The sequence below is a fragment of the Temnothorax curvispinosus genome, unplaced genomic scaffold (assembly GCF_003070985.1).
Source record: "Temnothorax curvispinosus isolate PA1 unplaced genomic scaffold, ASM307098v1 QBEX01002587.1, whole genome shotgun sequence".
Taxonomy (NCBI): Eukaryota; Metazoa; Arthropoda; class Insecta; order Hymenoptera; family Formicidae; genus Temnothorax; species Temnothorax curvispinosus.
Window position 1 is genome coordinate 170834 of NW_020212367.1, and position 18441 is coordinate 189274.

The following is an 18441-nucleotide window of genomic DNA, read 5'->3' on the forward strand; positions in this document are numbered from 1 at the left end:
TTACGTGTGTACTGTTTATACACACACAATTGAAGTATTATTTAAAAATTCATATTATTTATTTTTAACTTTAACACTGTATATCTCGAAAACCAGAGCAGTTAGCCCTATAAGATGTATATAATTTTTTGTTCAGCATTAAAAGTACTACCAGAAACCATCGTCAAATTAAAGCGCCAGAGTTATCGGAATCTTGCCAATATCTAGTAACATCTATAAGAGAAAAAATTTAAATAAAAAGTAGAAAAACACTAAAGTTTTTATCGTCTTTATTTTTTATAGACAGTGTAATATCTGTATTTACTAAACTAGAATTTTCTCCTATTCGATTTACTTTTTTCTTTGACAGATCTCTTTGCAAAGACTGGTATTTAATTTATGAGCTGGTTCAACAGTGCACGTTGCACGATATTATCTTCACGATCATTGCAATCTTATTTACATTAGTCGGCACAGTTGATACTGCTAATTAACGTAGATACAGGTTAGCAATGTTTAACTAGAATCTTTAGAGCGGAAATATATTTTCTGATATCTTGATGCATCAGAGATCGAATAACAAAATTGCGCAGTCTATCATGCATAAAACAATTTTCATTATCAATTTTAATTTAAAAAAAAATTGTGAAAAAATGAATTTATTAAATTAAAAATCCACGTGTAATAGTAATATGTAATAGTAAATAAATGTACAATATATTATAAAAATAAACACTAAAAATTGATATTGGTTATCTGTTGTTTTTTCAGTGATTAAAAAGACATAACATATCAAAATTCAGCGTCAAAATAATTCTCTTTCTCAATGTTCTTCAAATGCATCTGGTATATAGTAAGACAATTTATTTGTTAAAAATCAAATTCTTTTATTTGGATTTTAACACTGGCTTCATTAACGCATTAATGCATTAACGCATAAATGCGTTAATAATGTGTCAATTAAATCAACAAGAATTGATTTTAATATCTAATTACGTTTAATAATCTTAGTAAAAACGACTTGTTACAAAAATTGAAGACAAAGTTATTTTATGGGTATTCGGAATTTTCTTCACGATTGTTAAATATTTATCTCTTATATTCCTATACATTCTAATTTTATCACACTTCCATGAAAATAAATTTTTTTTGTTCTTTTTACAAAAAAAATTTTCGGACTCAAAAGCCAAAAAAAAAGCAAAAGATACCATATGGTTTTTTGACCATATAGTCGATGCAAGGGACAGATAAGGAAAGAGGCTCTATCTGTCCAAGAAGACTGCCTTAAACAACCTTGGCCTTAGCCTTAGAGCAACTGCTATCATCTCAACGAGAGCCGCGGCTTTCGCGCAAGCACGTCGGCGTTTCTGGCGAAGCGGCAAAAAGCGACTTGCAAGCAGCGGAGCGGGATGAAACGAGTGCATGTGGTGGCGTTAATAAGAGAGCACTGAATTAATCGTCGTACGCAAGAATGCATCCGTGAGACCTTCCCGAGATTCCTTTAGATGTGAGGAATGAAAAACGTTGCCAACACGATCGAACTTTGTCTGTTTCGTGAGTTATATCAGATTTAAATAAAAAATTTCATGCAGATATTAAGTTTGGAGCGTTCATAAAAAAAATTATTAAATTGCTTTAATTTAAAAAAATTATAACAGAATATATATTTATATATGAAAAACTATTAAATTATAACAAATAAACCAATTTAAAAGTAATAAACAAATAACAAAAGATATAAAGAAGAGAGCAGGATAAAATCTTCACAAAAACACTGATTCTTGAGATTTGTGGTAAAATACATAAGTGTAAAAACAATCTCTAAGATTCTTGATTGTAAAAATAAAATAGTTTGTTAATAGTCGAAACCCAAAAGTGCTCAATTAAGCTCCGAAGTATCCGTGCGTACTTGTATATGTATAAATGATAACTTGCATATGCGTAAATGAAAAATTCCCAACAACCGTTTCTGCGTTTTGTGCCAAAATGTACAAAGTGCGAGGAGATTCTCCAAGATTTATTACGTTAAATGAAATAAAGCTCCTTAACAGACAAGGCCTGGGAAGTGCTCCATTTAACCAGATGTATCCGCGCGTTTTTTGTTGTATTTATTATACATGTCTTTATCTATTATATGTCTCTTTGTATAATCTTTTTTGATTAGGACAAAATTTTTAATTTTTACTCCAAGAACGCTCCAAAATTTCAGCTACAAAAAATTTCGGATTTAATAGTCAAAATCCGTTTTTTAAATAAGATTTTCATGTGTCAATTATACAACAAGTGTATATGCGCAATCTATTACGCACAAGACGACTTTATTCATTATCGATTTCGAACGTTATACGTAAACGTTGAGTCACATGATATTTTGTGTCCACCGTGATATTCTCTAAAGTATATTGTGTAAGCAGTTCTCATTGTATAGTTATCTTTCGGCGGCATATTTCCGGTTTTTGGTGGCGCCCTGAGGCAGCGGAAAAAACAGAGCGATAAAGGCGAGCGAGTAGGCGTCTCGATCTGAAAGGTGCAATTTTCGGACGAGTGGGCGGTTAAGCGCGCGAGGAGGTGAAACGGAGAGGAGCAGGTTGAACGACCGAAACGAGAGATCGAAACACACACCGAATGGACATTTTTATTCTACCGCCGTTGACTCCTCGTTCGAGGATCATGCAAGCGAGCGAACGAATCAGGCGAGAAGGTGCTTCGCCTTAACGCACGTTCGCCTTTACGACCGTCGATCGACCGCATTTCGTCACGCATTTTTTTTAGTCGCAAATATCATATCAAAGTATTAACTTTTATAGTACAGAAAGAATAAGATAAAACTAAAAACATCAAAAATTAAAAAGATTTATATTCTTTTTAATTACTTTATTTAATAATAATTTTTGTAATTAGATTTTTTTAACAGTGCCGACGAAATTCTAAACATTATCTTGGCTAAGTTTATGAAGCAATTAATTGACGAACGTTTTAATATATGCGGCTTAAATACTGAACATTAGCAAAATACACGATGCAGATTCGTAGACCTCTGTATGAAAGACGACAATTATGCTCTTTGCCGGCCGTGCTTTGTGATTATCGTGCGTTGGATTCGGGAGAAACGATTACACGCGCTTGGTGAACACGGAAGTTAACATTTACACGCACGGAACGCTTAAGGCGTGTGAAATACCGCGTCCGTTAACGCGAGCAGCACAGGGGGCCTGACCGCGTTGCAGATGCAAGAAATTTCGTAGCGAAAGCCGAGAAGGAACGCCGACCGCCATTGCTGGTCGTTTCGTGTAATTCGACGGTTATTACCTTCGTAACATCCAATTTGGTATCGTGGGTTATCGATTTTACGCGTCCGAACGTGAACTTCGGCAAAGAGCTCGGATATTTATTTCCAATGTACCAACGTTGTACTTATTCTGCAGATAACAAAAATGCATCATTGATACATTTACCGGCGTGTAAAAAAAAAAGGTGATATTGGTTGAAAAAACAAAATCAGAAATGATTCTTGAAAGAAAAAAAATCGACAGTAAATAACAATTACAAAAAGTTGTTTAAAAAATAATACAACATGTGCAGTAATTTTCTAAAAAAAGTCGAGTCTTTATAGATTCGTTGTAAAAATATGCAGAAAATGTACAGAAAATTATCAACAAAATTGATACCCTATATTTATTTGTCACACGCAAGGATTTTTTTTTAGAATTAGCATTCTTACCGTAAGTCGTGACTATTATCGTTAATGTTGAATTTATATTCCGAGCGATTCGCGTCAATCACGCGCGGGTATCCTCTTACGGCGATTCTTGAGCGATTACTTGCGCAGTTACCTGCAGCTTGTCGATCGCTATCGACGCTTCGTCGACGCGATCACCGCGTGTCCTCGGGACGATTTGTATTCCGTCAAAGGCCGGTTGCCGTTTTGCAAGGGATATACGTGTAGGTAATAACCATCTCACCTCATCATTGCTACCATGCGATCGCTATTATCGCTCGTACATTAACGGCGAAATTGTACGAAGCGTCTGTTTTGAGATCCCGCAGCTTGAAAATAACGTGCGATGCATTATAGAATCGTTCTACTAAATTCTACTTGCTCTCGATCAAATACGTCGATCAAACAATCTCGGGGACGTCAACCGTTTTAAAATAATGTGGACATCAACGGAGTCTCGGATGCAAAGAATCTCGATTCATCTGCAGCATCTGGCGAGACTTCCTGCCACACACGACAGAACCTATTTACGAAACGGAGTTTTACGCGCAAAGATTCCCGCCCTCTTCTTTTATTGCGAGACTACACCTTATTCTACTTCCGGTTCGGAGTGAATAAAACACACGACTGAACTCGACAAATCATAACTGGAGCATATCTTTCTATGACTGACACGCGAAGGGTTTTCGAAATCACCGAAATGCAGCTGTTATATATTCGTGAATAAATCCATCGCGTATTTTTGCTGTATGACATATTTTTCTGTAAATATATTATTCATATTGCATGCTTATTAAAATAAATTATTGAAGTTTTAATTGTATTATTTCAAATTATAACAGAGTCGAATGTTAAGTATTTTATTACGAGACTTTCAAAAGCACAGTGATGAGAGAATTACGTAAAGTAAAATCATTTCAGACATTCTTTAACTAATCATCTTAACTAATCATCTACGCTGATAGTTATAATCAATATTACCGGAGACCTCGAGAATACTGTGTATGAAAAGAAGCTTCGTTTTCTCTTAGAAATATTCTTGAAAGATGCTACGGGGAGCAAGATAAGATGGTGTAGAAAGTAAATAAATATACAGCGCTGTGCTCGTCGTGAATCGGTATAAATAGTCTCTCCTTACGAACCCGGATTTTACTGACTTAATGCGACATTGCAATCGGAGGCAGTCGCCGGACGAAGCTGTCAAGTCCCGCTACTATGAATCATGCCTATTGCTATTCCGGTTTTAAGGTGTTTCTACTTATAAATTTCTGGATCAAGTTTATATATTTCGGAGTCTCTCTAAAACATGATAACAAATACGTAATCGATCACTATTGATTGATATAAAAGATCGTTACATGTTTCTCACGTGTTCAAAATATTCCTCTTTTTCAATAAATATTTTATACATATTAAATAAATGTTATTATTTTGTATTTTATATAAAAATAAAATCGTAATTATCTAAATTAGAAATTTGAAAATTAATTACTTTAATTGGTAGATATATTTTACTTACAGAATTTTGTGAAGACAACAATTATACTTAACACATTGTATATAAATTCATTGCTTAAATAATAAGGTAAAATTTTTATTACAAAAAATAATTTTAAGTTGGAGATTGCCAAAATTATCTTGAATGGAGTATAAAGTTCTGATTGAAGATCCGGGTGGAAAGAACGATGAAAATGAAGATGCTACGGTTATCCTCATAAGAAAAGATCACGCTCATCATAAAACAGTGGGAGGTATCGCGATAATCGCATTGAACGTCAACAGAATCGAGAAAGATCCTCGAAATTATCTTCGACCTTTCAGATCGATTCAAAGTTAAGGCGAGATGAAATCCATTACCGCGCGCGTTGCAAATGGAAAAAAATAAGATGTCACGCTCACAACCGTAAAGAAGGATTACACGATCCACAAACTCGCCAAGAGGTAGCAATATATGATTCGTGCTGAGAGAATATGAGAACTGCAATTCCATCAGCTGGACTCAATATAGATATATGCATTTTACATGTTCTACTAAAAGGCCTTTTATGCCTTGGCATATTTCTTATAAGTGCATTGCCAATTAAATTAACTGTTTCTATTTTATATCTGCGATATAAATATAGACATCATGTACGTTATATATAAATCTTTGACATTGATAAAGATTTAGGAATTTTAACGAGACAAGGAAAGCTAATTTCAAAAGTAAAAAATTACTGTCCTAAAAATGTAATATAAAATATTAAAATGGAAATATTATCACGATAATATTGCAAGGAAAATAATACTTTTAAACGGCATATCGATACATTGTATAGAAAAAGCAAACGGTTGCTCCTTTAAATATATGCGTAATTTACATTACTATTATACGTGTCTACGAATAAAAGCTATAGTCATAAATGACGGTAATTTATTCCTTCTCCTTTTGTTTCCAAAGAATGTTTTTATTACAGAAAAAAAAGAGAGAAAAGAGCACGTCGTAAACTCTTCGTACCAAGAAAATCTTTATATTTATTATGCCAATATAGACGTTCATGTGGCGTTGATACCGTAACAGCATTTTACCTTGATGTATTATATTATTTAATTATTCAACCCGGAGGCGCGCACAAATCGTTCCGTCTCTAGATCGAGCGCTATCACCGTCCGCGCTTTTAATGTTTTTCATTAATCATGTTCATTCAGCGACATAATACGCGTCGTAAAGCTCGATTGAAATACAACCGGGGATACACATGCACGTTTAACATATGTAAAAATGCTGATATCATCGAGTACGAAGATTTGCTGTAAATTATTCATATCCATATAAATATTTCGAAGATAGAACCAAAAGATACCATTGCTAATATTAAATTAAATTAATATTATTAATATGTTTTGTTTTACAGTCGCGTTTAAATGTTTTATTCAACGTCACTGGCAATAGCATTATTAGTATATTAGCGAAATTTCAGTCAAAATATTTATGTTATAAGTTATAATATGTAATAATAAAAGCAACTTTTTTAATTAAATATAAAAACAAGAAAAATGAGAGTCAATACGCACGTTGGTCGGGCGACGATTACAATATAATCGAAAATCAATCAATAAAAACATTTGTTTTAATTATATTGATTTCCGATTACATTGTATAACCGGCCCGCGACCAACGTGCATATTGGCTCTCATTTGTCTTATTTTTATATTTTTAATTTTTTTCGGAGAGCTTTAACCGCGGTTGGTATTTTTTAATTGACTTGCACGTATAAGCTCAGCCATTTGCTAAACACGGGACATTACCATCGATGACTGAATGAATGATCGATTCGTTGAATGCAGAGTTCGAAATAGAACGGAGTCTTTCATGAAAGAGAGAGTCTTTCACGGGATCTTTCTCGACTTCCCCAAGATATACGCGCGCTATACATTATAGCCCACAAAGTATTATATCATTGCGAGTGTCCATTCATTTTATCACCTGCGTGGGCACGATCATGTTGTACCAGTAATGATCGCGATTTCGTATTCGCTCTACGATTTTGTCGGTGCAATGAGATCTACGACGACAGTTTATTTACTAACTTGACATTTCAACTTAATAAATAATTACATGTGCGTTAATTATGGTGGATATACATAATAGTTGTAAGTTCGCTATATTATTTAAATTTGTATCATCACTATTGTTTTACTTCTATCCCGAATACGTCGTTATACGCAAATTAAAAAATTAAGACTGTTATTATGTTCATTTAACCGACTAAATAATTATAATTTTCAGATTGAGCATATTAAACGCCGTATAGTGTACAAAATAACTAGAATATAAATTGTTTTGTCAGAGCACTTCCGTGGAATTATCGTATTAAGGCTTCCAGTAAATTCTATTTGGCACGGTTTACCTCGTTCTGAGAATCGATTCTCGCGCAGTATAACCCGTTAATATTGGAATCCTCCTATTAACTCGCGGCAATTCGCGATTTTATTATCCAATTTTGTTGCGAAGCAATCGACGTGTACAGAAAGACGTGATAACGATCGAACTTCGTCATCTCGGAAATGCTCGCCATTCGATCGGGTGTATAGTGAGCGATCCGACCGAAAAAGGATTGCCGGCGGACACGTTTGAACTAATTTCGTCCGAGCTAATTAAGAACAGTAGCGCACGTCGACGACTCGTCGTCGATAATTGATACGTCTCTCTCGAACATGTAGCAGACACCTAACAGGAAACGTCTTAAAATATCTACGGTGAGACATACATGTATGATTAATATCTGAAAAAAATTCGGACTGTGATGCTTGCCAAAGACGATATTCTCGACGATATTACTTAAATTAATTCGGGCAATTATTATTTAATTAAGTAATAGTCACAAATTTCTATTTATACCAAAATTTAAGATACTGATTTCTTTTTTGTCCTAAATAATCCTTCTTCTTGTAACATATTTGTTCTTATATAAGTAAAAAATATAGTTGTATCATACTTGATTTAATATCGGTTTTTCAGAAGGGATGAAGATGTGTTCATCATCAAAATTTCTTTTGAAGAAGAATAAAGAAAAGAAAAATAGTTTGAGCAATTAATAGCAACGGATCTTACAATTAGTAGTCTCGAAGGTCACGGTTCGCAGTTCAAGCGGATCGCCCTTGTCACGGTCGGTCTCGCATTCCCTTAAGGGCCTAGCCGCGCGTCCACGTGGTCCTACAGAACCCTCGGTGTACTCCGAGCACGTACACGCCGGCAGTGTTATTTTGCAGAGCAGACCGGCCTAGCATTTAAACAGGAACAAAACGAGAAGCACGCGCGCGGAACGAGAATGGGATTATTTCGAGAACGGCGCGGAGATTTCGGGCGGGCATCGCGTCGGCTTCGAAAAGCGCCAGGTGAGCTATACCTACGTAACGTCGACCGCAAATCGTTTATGTCATCACTGACGTATTTCAAAGTGATTGACACCCGTTGTTGCAAGCCAACCCTCGAGATCAAGGATACTAAGTGCGCGGGCAGAGGCAACGAAAAGCCAAGCGTCTTAGAACTTCTATATATAAAATGTCGCGTTTATCACTTAAATCAAAATTAATATACACATATTTATAATTGACAATTTATATATCAATCTTAAAGAAAAAGTTTTCTCAAGTAATTAATTACAATATTTTAATTAATAAAGTAACGTTTAATAAATAAATCAAGATAAATATTTTATGGACCTTTAGAAACATATATTTCTTGCAAGAGGAATTGCATCAATCAGAAAGCATGCCGACTGACATGAGACACGATTGAGACAAATTTCCGATAGCGATAAATCGACTTCATCGATATTCCTTTAAACTTCCCCGTTAAATGCTCTTTAAGATAGCTGCTGATCAAACGCAACGGATGTTAAAGCAGAAACGCCCGCTCCGCCGAGTCCGAACAACGAGCATTCACGTCGATCCATTGGAGCGAACGATTAAATCCGCTCTTTCTCCGAAACTAATTAAATTAATGATCCCCCCTCGGGCGAATCCTCGCCGTTTAGATAGAGTCCGGGTACCGCCTTCCACGGCCTCGACAACTCGAGGGTACTGCAACGGCGCGTCTTTATCCCTTTATCTTTATTCGATTCAGCCAGTTGCTTCATTATATCGTTTCTCTCGCGTGGCTTGGCGTTACCCAAAAATCTCGCGAGAAGAAATTGCATTATCCCAGTCATCAATATCGGACGGAGTCAAATGTTAAATGCGCGATCAAACGCCGTTTATCTGATAATAATTTTGAAGGCACAATATATATAATGAAAGAACTAATCTGATAGGTTGAATAAAGTACCGTTCCCGATAATTATGAAGAAAATATTAGATAATAATATGGCAAACATTAGATATCAATCAGTTTTTCATAAGAGAAATAGAGATTAAGAAAGTTTTACTTATTATAAGTATTGCACGAATAAAAGTTATAATATAAATAATAATATAAAAAATATTGTATAATAGTACCTACGCGAAAAATGTGCAATATATATATGCAGCTACAAAATTATAAAATTAAAAAAAAACAAACAGGATCAATGTATATAAATACATCTCGTAACAAATTGCATACACAATATCGCTTTAGGTGCTTTAATCATTAACCACAAAATTGCATCGTAGAAACAGGAAATGAGACCCATGAGGAAACACACATGATATAGTGAGCATTAATTTCTGCGATAAAAATTAAATGACAAATTACCTATTGTCAGTTATATATGTAGATAACCAGAAATTGCGTATAACAATTAATGTAGATATTGAAAAATGGATGATTTATCCAAACACAAATCATTTAATCCGCGAGTTATTAATTACAATATATTGTTTATAAAGAGACAAGAAATATTGGCAGAAAAGTTTTTAAATAAAACATAAAAAATAATAAACAAAAATTCGAGTATTCTTTTAATTTGTATGTATATCTGTCACGTCACCTCTTTCTAATCGACTTTATTAAACAACATTTTTTATGTGTATACTTTATTTCATTTTTATCCTGAAAATCTACATAAACGAGTTTAAGCATTCAGCCAGTCGACTGAAACGCGAGTATAAAGCAAGACCGAGCGCGATGGCAAGCATGATATGCCATGTATTGTATGCTACATACGCGGCAGGACAGAGGAATAACATTTCGCAATATTCCAGAGTGGAATTTCGCTTTTGCCACTCGGTGTACGAGCCGATCAGGCTGGATTGCAGAAACAGGAAGCGATACACACAAGCCGGGTTGGTGCGAGCGCGCCGCTTGATCTCGATATCTTGCAGATCCGATCGGAGGCGGCGCGACTCTGCTCGGCTACGTGTGCGATCGATCGATCGATCTCGCGTCGAAGAGGCAGCCGACGGCAAAACGTTAATTATCACGCGTTATTTTTATTTATCGATGCGAGAGAGAGAAGCCGCACAGTCATCGCGTAAGCGCGTCATTAAAAATGTATTTCTCGCGCGGCCTCTATCTCTTGAAAGAGGAGCATCTAAGAGGCTTAAAATCAGAAGAGAAGAAAAAAAAAGAAGGACCAGAGGTGCGGAGAAGAGCGGAGGAGAGACAACGGGCGAGAACATAAACGACACAAAAGACGAAAGTGTATCCGCCAAAGTTAATTATTCTCGGTGGCCGTTAACCGGCTGTTAATTACCTCGTAAACGAGCCACTGGATGGTCGAAGACTTTCAAGAGAACGTCATCAAAACACAACGATCTAGAACGGCGTGATACATTGTCGCGCCGAGGAATTTCGAATAATTCTTTTGCATTTTCATATTAACGATGCGCTCGCCATCAAATTAAAAAAGTTATATGTAAATGATACTTTTAGCATGCGAAATTTTTTCTCAATTATCTTGAAAGATATGAACAAACTTAATATGCAAAAGTACACGGAGAAAATTTTATAGTAAATATTACTATGGTGTCGCACTAGCTGCGGACCATCGAGGAATTTTAAGTTAAATTACTATGTTTATGGTAAAAATTACGTTATTTTATCGTTTTTAAAACAATAATTATAGTATTTTAACTTGAAAAAAGTGAGAAAATATTTTCTACATATCACATCTTCCAAAATCTTTAATCGCAATTAATTAACGCTTTCAAACAAATATTAAATAATGTATACATGCATATACCCCGCGACATAGTTCCTTTATTTATATGCATCTACAAATAAATCCTCCGCGGAAAAGTCCAGCCGCTCATAAATTACATTAAATTACACCGGCCGGAAACGCTTTACCCTCTTCGCGCTTTCTCTCTCTCTCTCTCTCCACGCGTTTCTCCTGTCTCTCGGCATTTTTGTTACTCATCGTTCGAGTGCGCACGTTCCACGCGATATCGCCGATATATGAAAGAATCGATAGCCCCGGGAGACCGCCTTTGATCGCCCCGGAGTAACGAGGTAAAAGGGTGCGTTCGCACTCGCGGTGCGCCCCACACACCGGTGGAGATTCGAGGCGGTCGTCGTCGTGTCGCTAAATATAAAGCGAAGAGCTCCCCAAAGTGGAGGGGAAGGAGGCTGCGGAATGTCCTGACGCTTAATATTCTCGGAGCAGAGACGCGCGTTTTACGAGGTCGCGCGCGGGATTCGGTCGGAATTTTCGACAATATATATCTTAAAAGACCGCACACACGCACCGCGTCCGGGACACGATCGGCGATCGTGGCCTCCGCCTCGTGTCACGCCAGAAACTGTCGGTCGAAATTTAAGAAGCGAGATTACGCGTTATCGCGACAGAAAACCGCGAGAAGCGCCGCACGCATACCGCGCGCGAGAGATTTAATCTCGGGAAAATATCGCCGAGGGTAAGTATACGTAGCGCAGCATCGCATGGGCGTCATTATACTCGCGGATCGCGTGAGTAGTCTCGAGAGTGCAATCCATGCAGGACTTAATGCGGTGTATCGATTAATTAACTTCCATGCCGGACGGAGACGCTTAGAAAATATCTCGCGAAATACCGGTGGTGCAGTTGCACATTTAAGGCTAGAAGCTAAGCGTAACGGTGGACGTTATCGAAGTTAAAGATAATTACTTATGTATTTATTAACGAAATATGTAAAGGCCATTGCACGTAACAAAGTTTTAGTCATAATCGTAAGGCCGTAAGAAAATAGGCCAATCACAGTCGATTATTCTCCCTGAGCTCGAAGAATAATCAAGTGTGATTGGTCTATTTTCTTACGGCCTTACGATTATGACTAAAACTTTGTTACGTGCAATGGCCTTAAGTTTCTATTTTTAGATCATCATGAGTCGCATCGGAGACACTTGCGATTGAAAGCTTCGAATAATTTACGAATAACGTTTGACCATATGTTACGATCACCAATTTATTCTACCTATGTAAATAAAAAATCATGTGCAGGATAAATATGGTATAGTAAGTATAGTTATCAATGTGACATAAAACAGGATTGATTCTCTTAAAAACGGGCAGTTTGCTCCCAGTAAAATTCAATCGCGATAACCTTGTGTTACCGATTTGAATAATGTTCGGAGTATGTTACGGATAAATGGTTGCGTTCCACGCGTGTGCGTAATATTTACGTCTTATGCAAATCCGAGCGCCATAACGTCAGTGGCCGCATCGGCAATGATATCGTAATCTGCATTTAAAAGACATATGTAAGAGGAAATAAAGCTCGCGTCCTGCGAAGCGTGTCATAAAAGTTCAAAAGACTTGTTGAATAAAAATATAAATCGCGTCAGACAATGAAAAAGGTGTCTGTTTAAAAAAATAAAAAAATACAATTGTAGATACTGATTTGCGATATATGGAGTTTCAATTTTTCATAAACCGATACGTATACGTTTTTTGCAAAAAGAAAATTCCATTTCAAATAAAATGTCACGATTAAAACAAATGTTGGGTAAAATATTAAATGTAACTTTAATAAAAATGTAACTTTAATAAAAGTATAGATATATTATTTTAACAAGTTCAACGATCTGATTATTACATCTGGTTTTCACATCATTAAAGTCTCATCACTTTTAAATGTATGTAAATTATAATTTTACATTATTTCCTCTTAATAGTCTTTATTGCATTTAAACCTGTCTTGGATCAGTGTTCTTTAAATCATTTCTATAAAAAAATAATTATAAAATTACAACTAAACCATGATTTCTTCAACGTTCTCAAAAATTAAAATTCCTTCGAGAAATTCATAATTATTTCCTTCGAGAAACAAACGATTTTAATTAAGAAAAGAGCCAACCATCATAAAATACTTGTAAATTATGGAATTCAAAATAAAAAAAATCTCGTTTAAAAAAACTTGAGTTACAGTATAAAAATGTTTCTATTCTTATTCAATAAAATTGTTCAACGCTGAATATTGCGGTTTAAACACACTGAACCAGACTAGCCTAGATTAATCGAGTCACGAGTGAGACACTCGACAGCGGGTAGCAGGTGCTTACCTTGCTTCAGGTTGTGCCTAAATCCGCGCGCCGCTTCGACGCCGGTCAGGATCAACGAGAGGACGACGACGAGGATGCGTCGCAGCGTCACGTTGCCCGCGTGTCCCTTCTTCGTGGCAGCAGCCATGGCCCATGAGGATTCCCGCAATTCCCTGATACCACTGAACAAAGGCGAGCATTGACAAGGGGGGGGGGGCACTTCACACACAGACCGTAGATCGTCGAACGCGAGAATTAAAGAGAACAAAGATCCCGGATCACTTATACGTTCTCGTTACCGTCTCACTCCGCTCCGGGCTCCGGCACTCGTCATTCGTCGATTCGCGTCATGCCGTCGCGTGCCACGTTGAATCGCCTCGCGACGGATTGCGAGCGGAAATCAAGCGAATTTATTAAACACCTTCTCGTGTCGCCGCGTCGCCGATGTCACTGACGGTTATCGTGAGTCCCTGGATTCTCTGGACGATGCGTGGGACGAGATTCCCGGATCGGCGATTCCTGCCGCGTTCATCTCGTCTCCATTGGCGAACTTCAGAGCGACGCCACGCGCCGAGCTCCGTCTCCGTGTCACCTCCGATCCGTTGCGCCGATCCCGATGATTTTGACGCGCGTCCCGAAATCGCGATCGATTCTCGACGTACACGTGCACTCCCCGCAAACTCCCTGCGCGATATTCGTCGTCACCACGACGTCGGCGTCGTTTCTTAACCGACGAACGCGCCGCGGAGGAGCCGAGCCACGTGAATTTAGCGCCGAACGCGCACGGGCGCGTTTCGAATTTGCCGTTCGCTCGAAAGTCCGCCCTGTCCGCCTCGACGGCGCGAGACACTTCCCCCGACGGGCTCACTTGTTGCTCCCGACGACGAGTGAGAAACGAGGAATTTCTCACCGGCGCGTATTCGCTCTGCTGTCCGCGCGCGAAACGAACGACGAGAAACCACCACGCGACGCGCCACTACCGGTGGTTGCGATCTCGCACGTAGGAGCGTAGAACGCGTGAGATGAAACAGTCTTTTCTTCCGTCCACAGGCACAGGTGCTACACTCTTAAACCGAGAGAGAGAGATCACTCCGAAATTCCGAGCTGAGGAACTAGTCGCGCGTGAGAAAGAGAGAGACGGAGGGAGACGAGAGAAGGGAAGATCCGCGCCGGGTGACGCTCCGACATACCCGATACGAAGGTCGCGAGCGAACTGAGCGAAGTAAACGCCGAGTCACCACCGAGCTGACCGAGCGGAGCGCCCGCGCCGCGCAGTCACCCCCACCCTCACTACCCGGCAAGCGGCGAGCATTATTATGTGTAAACAATAACGGCCGCATGCCTGAGATATGAAAAAACATATGTGTATTACCTTACGTTGTCTGTACCCCCGATTCTTGGAAATTTCTCAAATTATTCTAATACGATGAGATGGTTTTTATAATCGTAGCAATCGTAATGTTGAAAATTTCTTTAACTTCATCTCAACGACGAAACAAAATCGCGATCCTGACTACGTAAGACAATGATTTGAGCATTGTTAATTATTATCGCGTATGTTAATCGCGGTTAATCGAGTCGATTATTAATCTTATTGTAACATTACAATTGTACATAGTTTGTTCGAAGAATATGCAGTACATTTTCATTCTATCGACATGATGCTGTATTCAGTGTATTCAATAAATAAAGTATAACGTTTTTCATCTTTCAACGACAAAATCGGTTTCAGAATTATGTTTAACGAATATAAAGTACTTAAAAAAAAAAAAAGTAAAAAAAAGCGCCAAGTATTTGTGCCCATCGAAGTAGCTGTATCCTAATTCTAATACGATGAGACGAACGGTTTTTATAATCGTTATAATCTTAGTGTTTACGCAAATAATGCATATATGATTATCAGTATGGATAGATATACTACAGACGTCGATAGGGCGGCAGTGTGGTCTAGTGGTAGAGCGCCAGACTCGTAATCTGAGGAACCAGGTTCGAGTTCACTAGAGCCATGGAATGTTTTTCCGAAAGCTGCGCCCCTCCGTGCAAGATTGAGGCCCTTGTGCGGAGAAAACTGGGCTCCGTCTTTCGGAAAGAGACGTTAAGCCGTTGGTCCAAAGGGTTTAAAGTGAGAGGAGAAGGATGGTATTGGTGTGGTATTGGTGCTTGTCCACATTGAGTGATTGTTCATATTATCCATATAACTCTCTTGTATTGGCATGTTCGATATAGCTGTAAATTTGTGAGGATGCTTTATAGAAATTTTAAACGTGGCCTTTAAGTGCGGTTCATCCCAACAGGGAAAAAATCGTTGGGCTCCAACTTTTTGCATGTGTGGTGCAATCAACACAATCTAGCACAATATAATAATATTTATAATTGCCTTAAATAATGTAATATATTAAAAATTTTTAGTTATAGTATAATTTTGGCTCAAAAGTAATATAATTGAAAATTAATATAGTATACAGCTAGCTTGAAAGTTGCAGTTAATTAAACATTTTGATTGTATCGTAAGTGATATGTAAGCATAGAACTGAGTATAAATCTTTCTATTTGTCACAAAAATTGTTTTTGAATATTAGAGATTGTTTACGTTATAGATTTGTGCTAGTATGTCTAACGTCTAACATCAACATTTACTTACATTAAATTCTTTTCTCTGTTTATGTAGGAACTACTGACAATGCTTTTTGCGTTATTATCTGTAATCTGACCGTAAAATTCTACTTTCAGAGTGTAATTTCCACGAGGTAATATGTCGAAGAATCGAATATTTAACACCACTCTGTTTTACAATTATATTTAGATTGCTTTATTGTATAAATTCTGTTATTGTTGTCAGTCAATTTAATATCCGCTTGATTTATAGCCAGGTTTGATACATGGAATTTTATATTTTGCGTTGAATTACTACGAATTTGGATGGTTATATTGGATTCGCCATAAAGAAGGAAACTGCCATATATTCTTGTTTTATATATGACGGCTGTGCAATATTGGAATCATATTTTACGAGCATTAGATTTAAATGTATATCATAGTGCATCGGGATCACATTTAACGATAATCGATCGTCATTTGAAATGCTGGAAATATTTAGCTGTTGCTATGATAAGATAGCAGCTATTGTAGTAATGAATATTAAGCTGCTACTTATTTGTGCCAGGTTCATGTTGATTTAGTTTTTGTTCCAAGTATCAGCAGGGATATTTTTATTTAAAAAAGTAGCAGCTAATACTAATCTAGTAGCATCTAGTTACCTATTCTTAAATACCATTCAAATTATTATATGAAAAATTATTACATTAAGAATTGAAAGAAAGTTTTTAAGTGAATATATTGCGTACACACATATTCTGATGACACTTAACATTTTCAACTTTAATATTATTATATGTATATATTGACGGTTTTGTTTATTACATTATTGCAATAAAATGAAATTTTAAAGAGAATTTGTTTATTTAACTTACTTAAATTCAAATCTTAGAACATTTTTATATAATTTTATTATATGTTGCACACTTCTTAATGTTTATAATACGCAAATAGTGTATATATGTTTATCAGTACGAATAGCGAATAGATGTTAGGCGGCGATTATACTAAAAGACGATTTTGATAATGTAATAATGCACTTGTATATACATTATACATATGTATATTTTCCAATTACTTATTTTTCAAACGGCGATATATTATATTTCTAAAGAGTTATATTTTTACAAACTTACTTTGTGTATTGAAATTATACGACTTTGATTTCAGCGATCTCACTCTTTTGGTAGGTCACCACAGACTAACAGGATCGTAGGTAACGGATTTCATAATAAATGCAAAATTTTATTAGTCGATATAATGCTAGCCGACGCGTGACGGTAGATCGTCCCTGTCAGATCATGTCAATAAGTTCTTTCGTTAGAATACAAACTGAATTCTGGATGTAATGTTAATTTATTCCAAAATTTGATTTTACACGTTCTTAAATGTTTAAAAATAAAATTATAATTATAATCATTAAATCTCAAAAAATAGTTTACAGTATTTCTGGTAATGATTTTGTCGCTTCTCGTGGATAAATAGAGCGAGTTAAATTGAATAGGGTAATTTTCTACTAATTTTTTCAATAATTAATGAGACATTAATTAATGAAAATTTGTTCAAATTAGTATACGTCCGCGCACGATTTAGGGGCGATTATCTTTCAATGAATATTCAGTAATCTAATGAAAATTCCACGTGGTTATTCTGTATTTTGTGTAAAGAAGTGCAAGTAAGACGGCGTAATAAATATTATTTTGATAATTTATTATTCCAAATATCGCATTTATCAATGTAATACTAGCCGGTTTGCGAGAAATCATTATCCATTCTTATTAAATAATGTTAACAGATTTTTTCGATTCAATACTAGCGTTTATCGTCCATTTCTTGAAATGTTTTTTCGACATAACCGTCAAACTCAAAACAAACACTTTGCACGATAACACGCGAATAAGCAAGTCATTATACAGTTCAATGTATCTTAAAATCGTCCGCAAATTATATCTAAATAGATAAAGAATGTCAAAGCGCGATATGTATTCAGATTGAAGCAGAAAAACGACTATCGCCCGTGATTATCGTGAAATAATAACTATTACTTTACAGCGTCATATTTCCGCGAGCATTAATTCAAATTCGTCTTACCGCGCTCTCCGTGGATCACGTGACGTCACCCTACGTCACGCTACGTCACGCGCCGGCGCGGCGCCGCCAACGGTCTCGTCGCGCCACTATCGGGTCGCCTCGCCGCACCGCGCACCACCCCACCGCCATATTTGCC

General features: G+C 36.8%; 1 protein-coding gene across 1 annotated transcript in view; it reads right to left on the bottom strand.

The window, feature by feature from the left end:
* Positions 1-14808, bottom strand: part of LOC112451810 (laminin subunit alpha-1) — a 143632-nt gene extending 128824 nt beyond the window's left edge. The window contains exon 1 of the mRNA XM_025011694.1: positions 13641-14808. Within this exon, the coding sequence (XP_024867462.1) occupies positions 13641-13767 (127 nt within the window). The 5' untranslated portion in view covers positions 13768-14808. The remainder of the gene's footprint in view (positions 1-13640) is intronic.
* Between the last annotated feature and the right edge of the window lie 3633 nt (positions 14809-18441).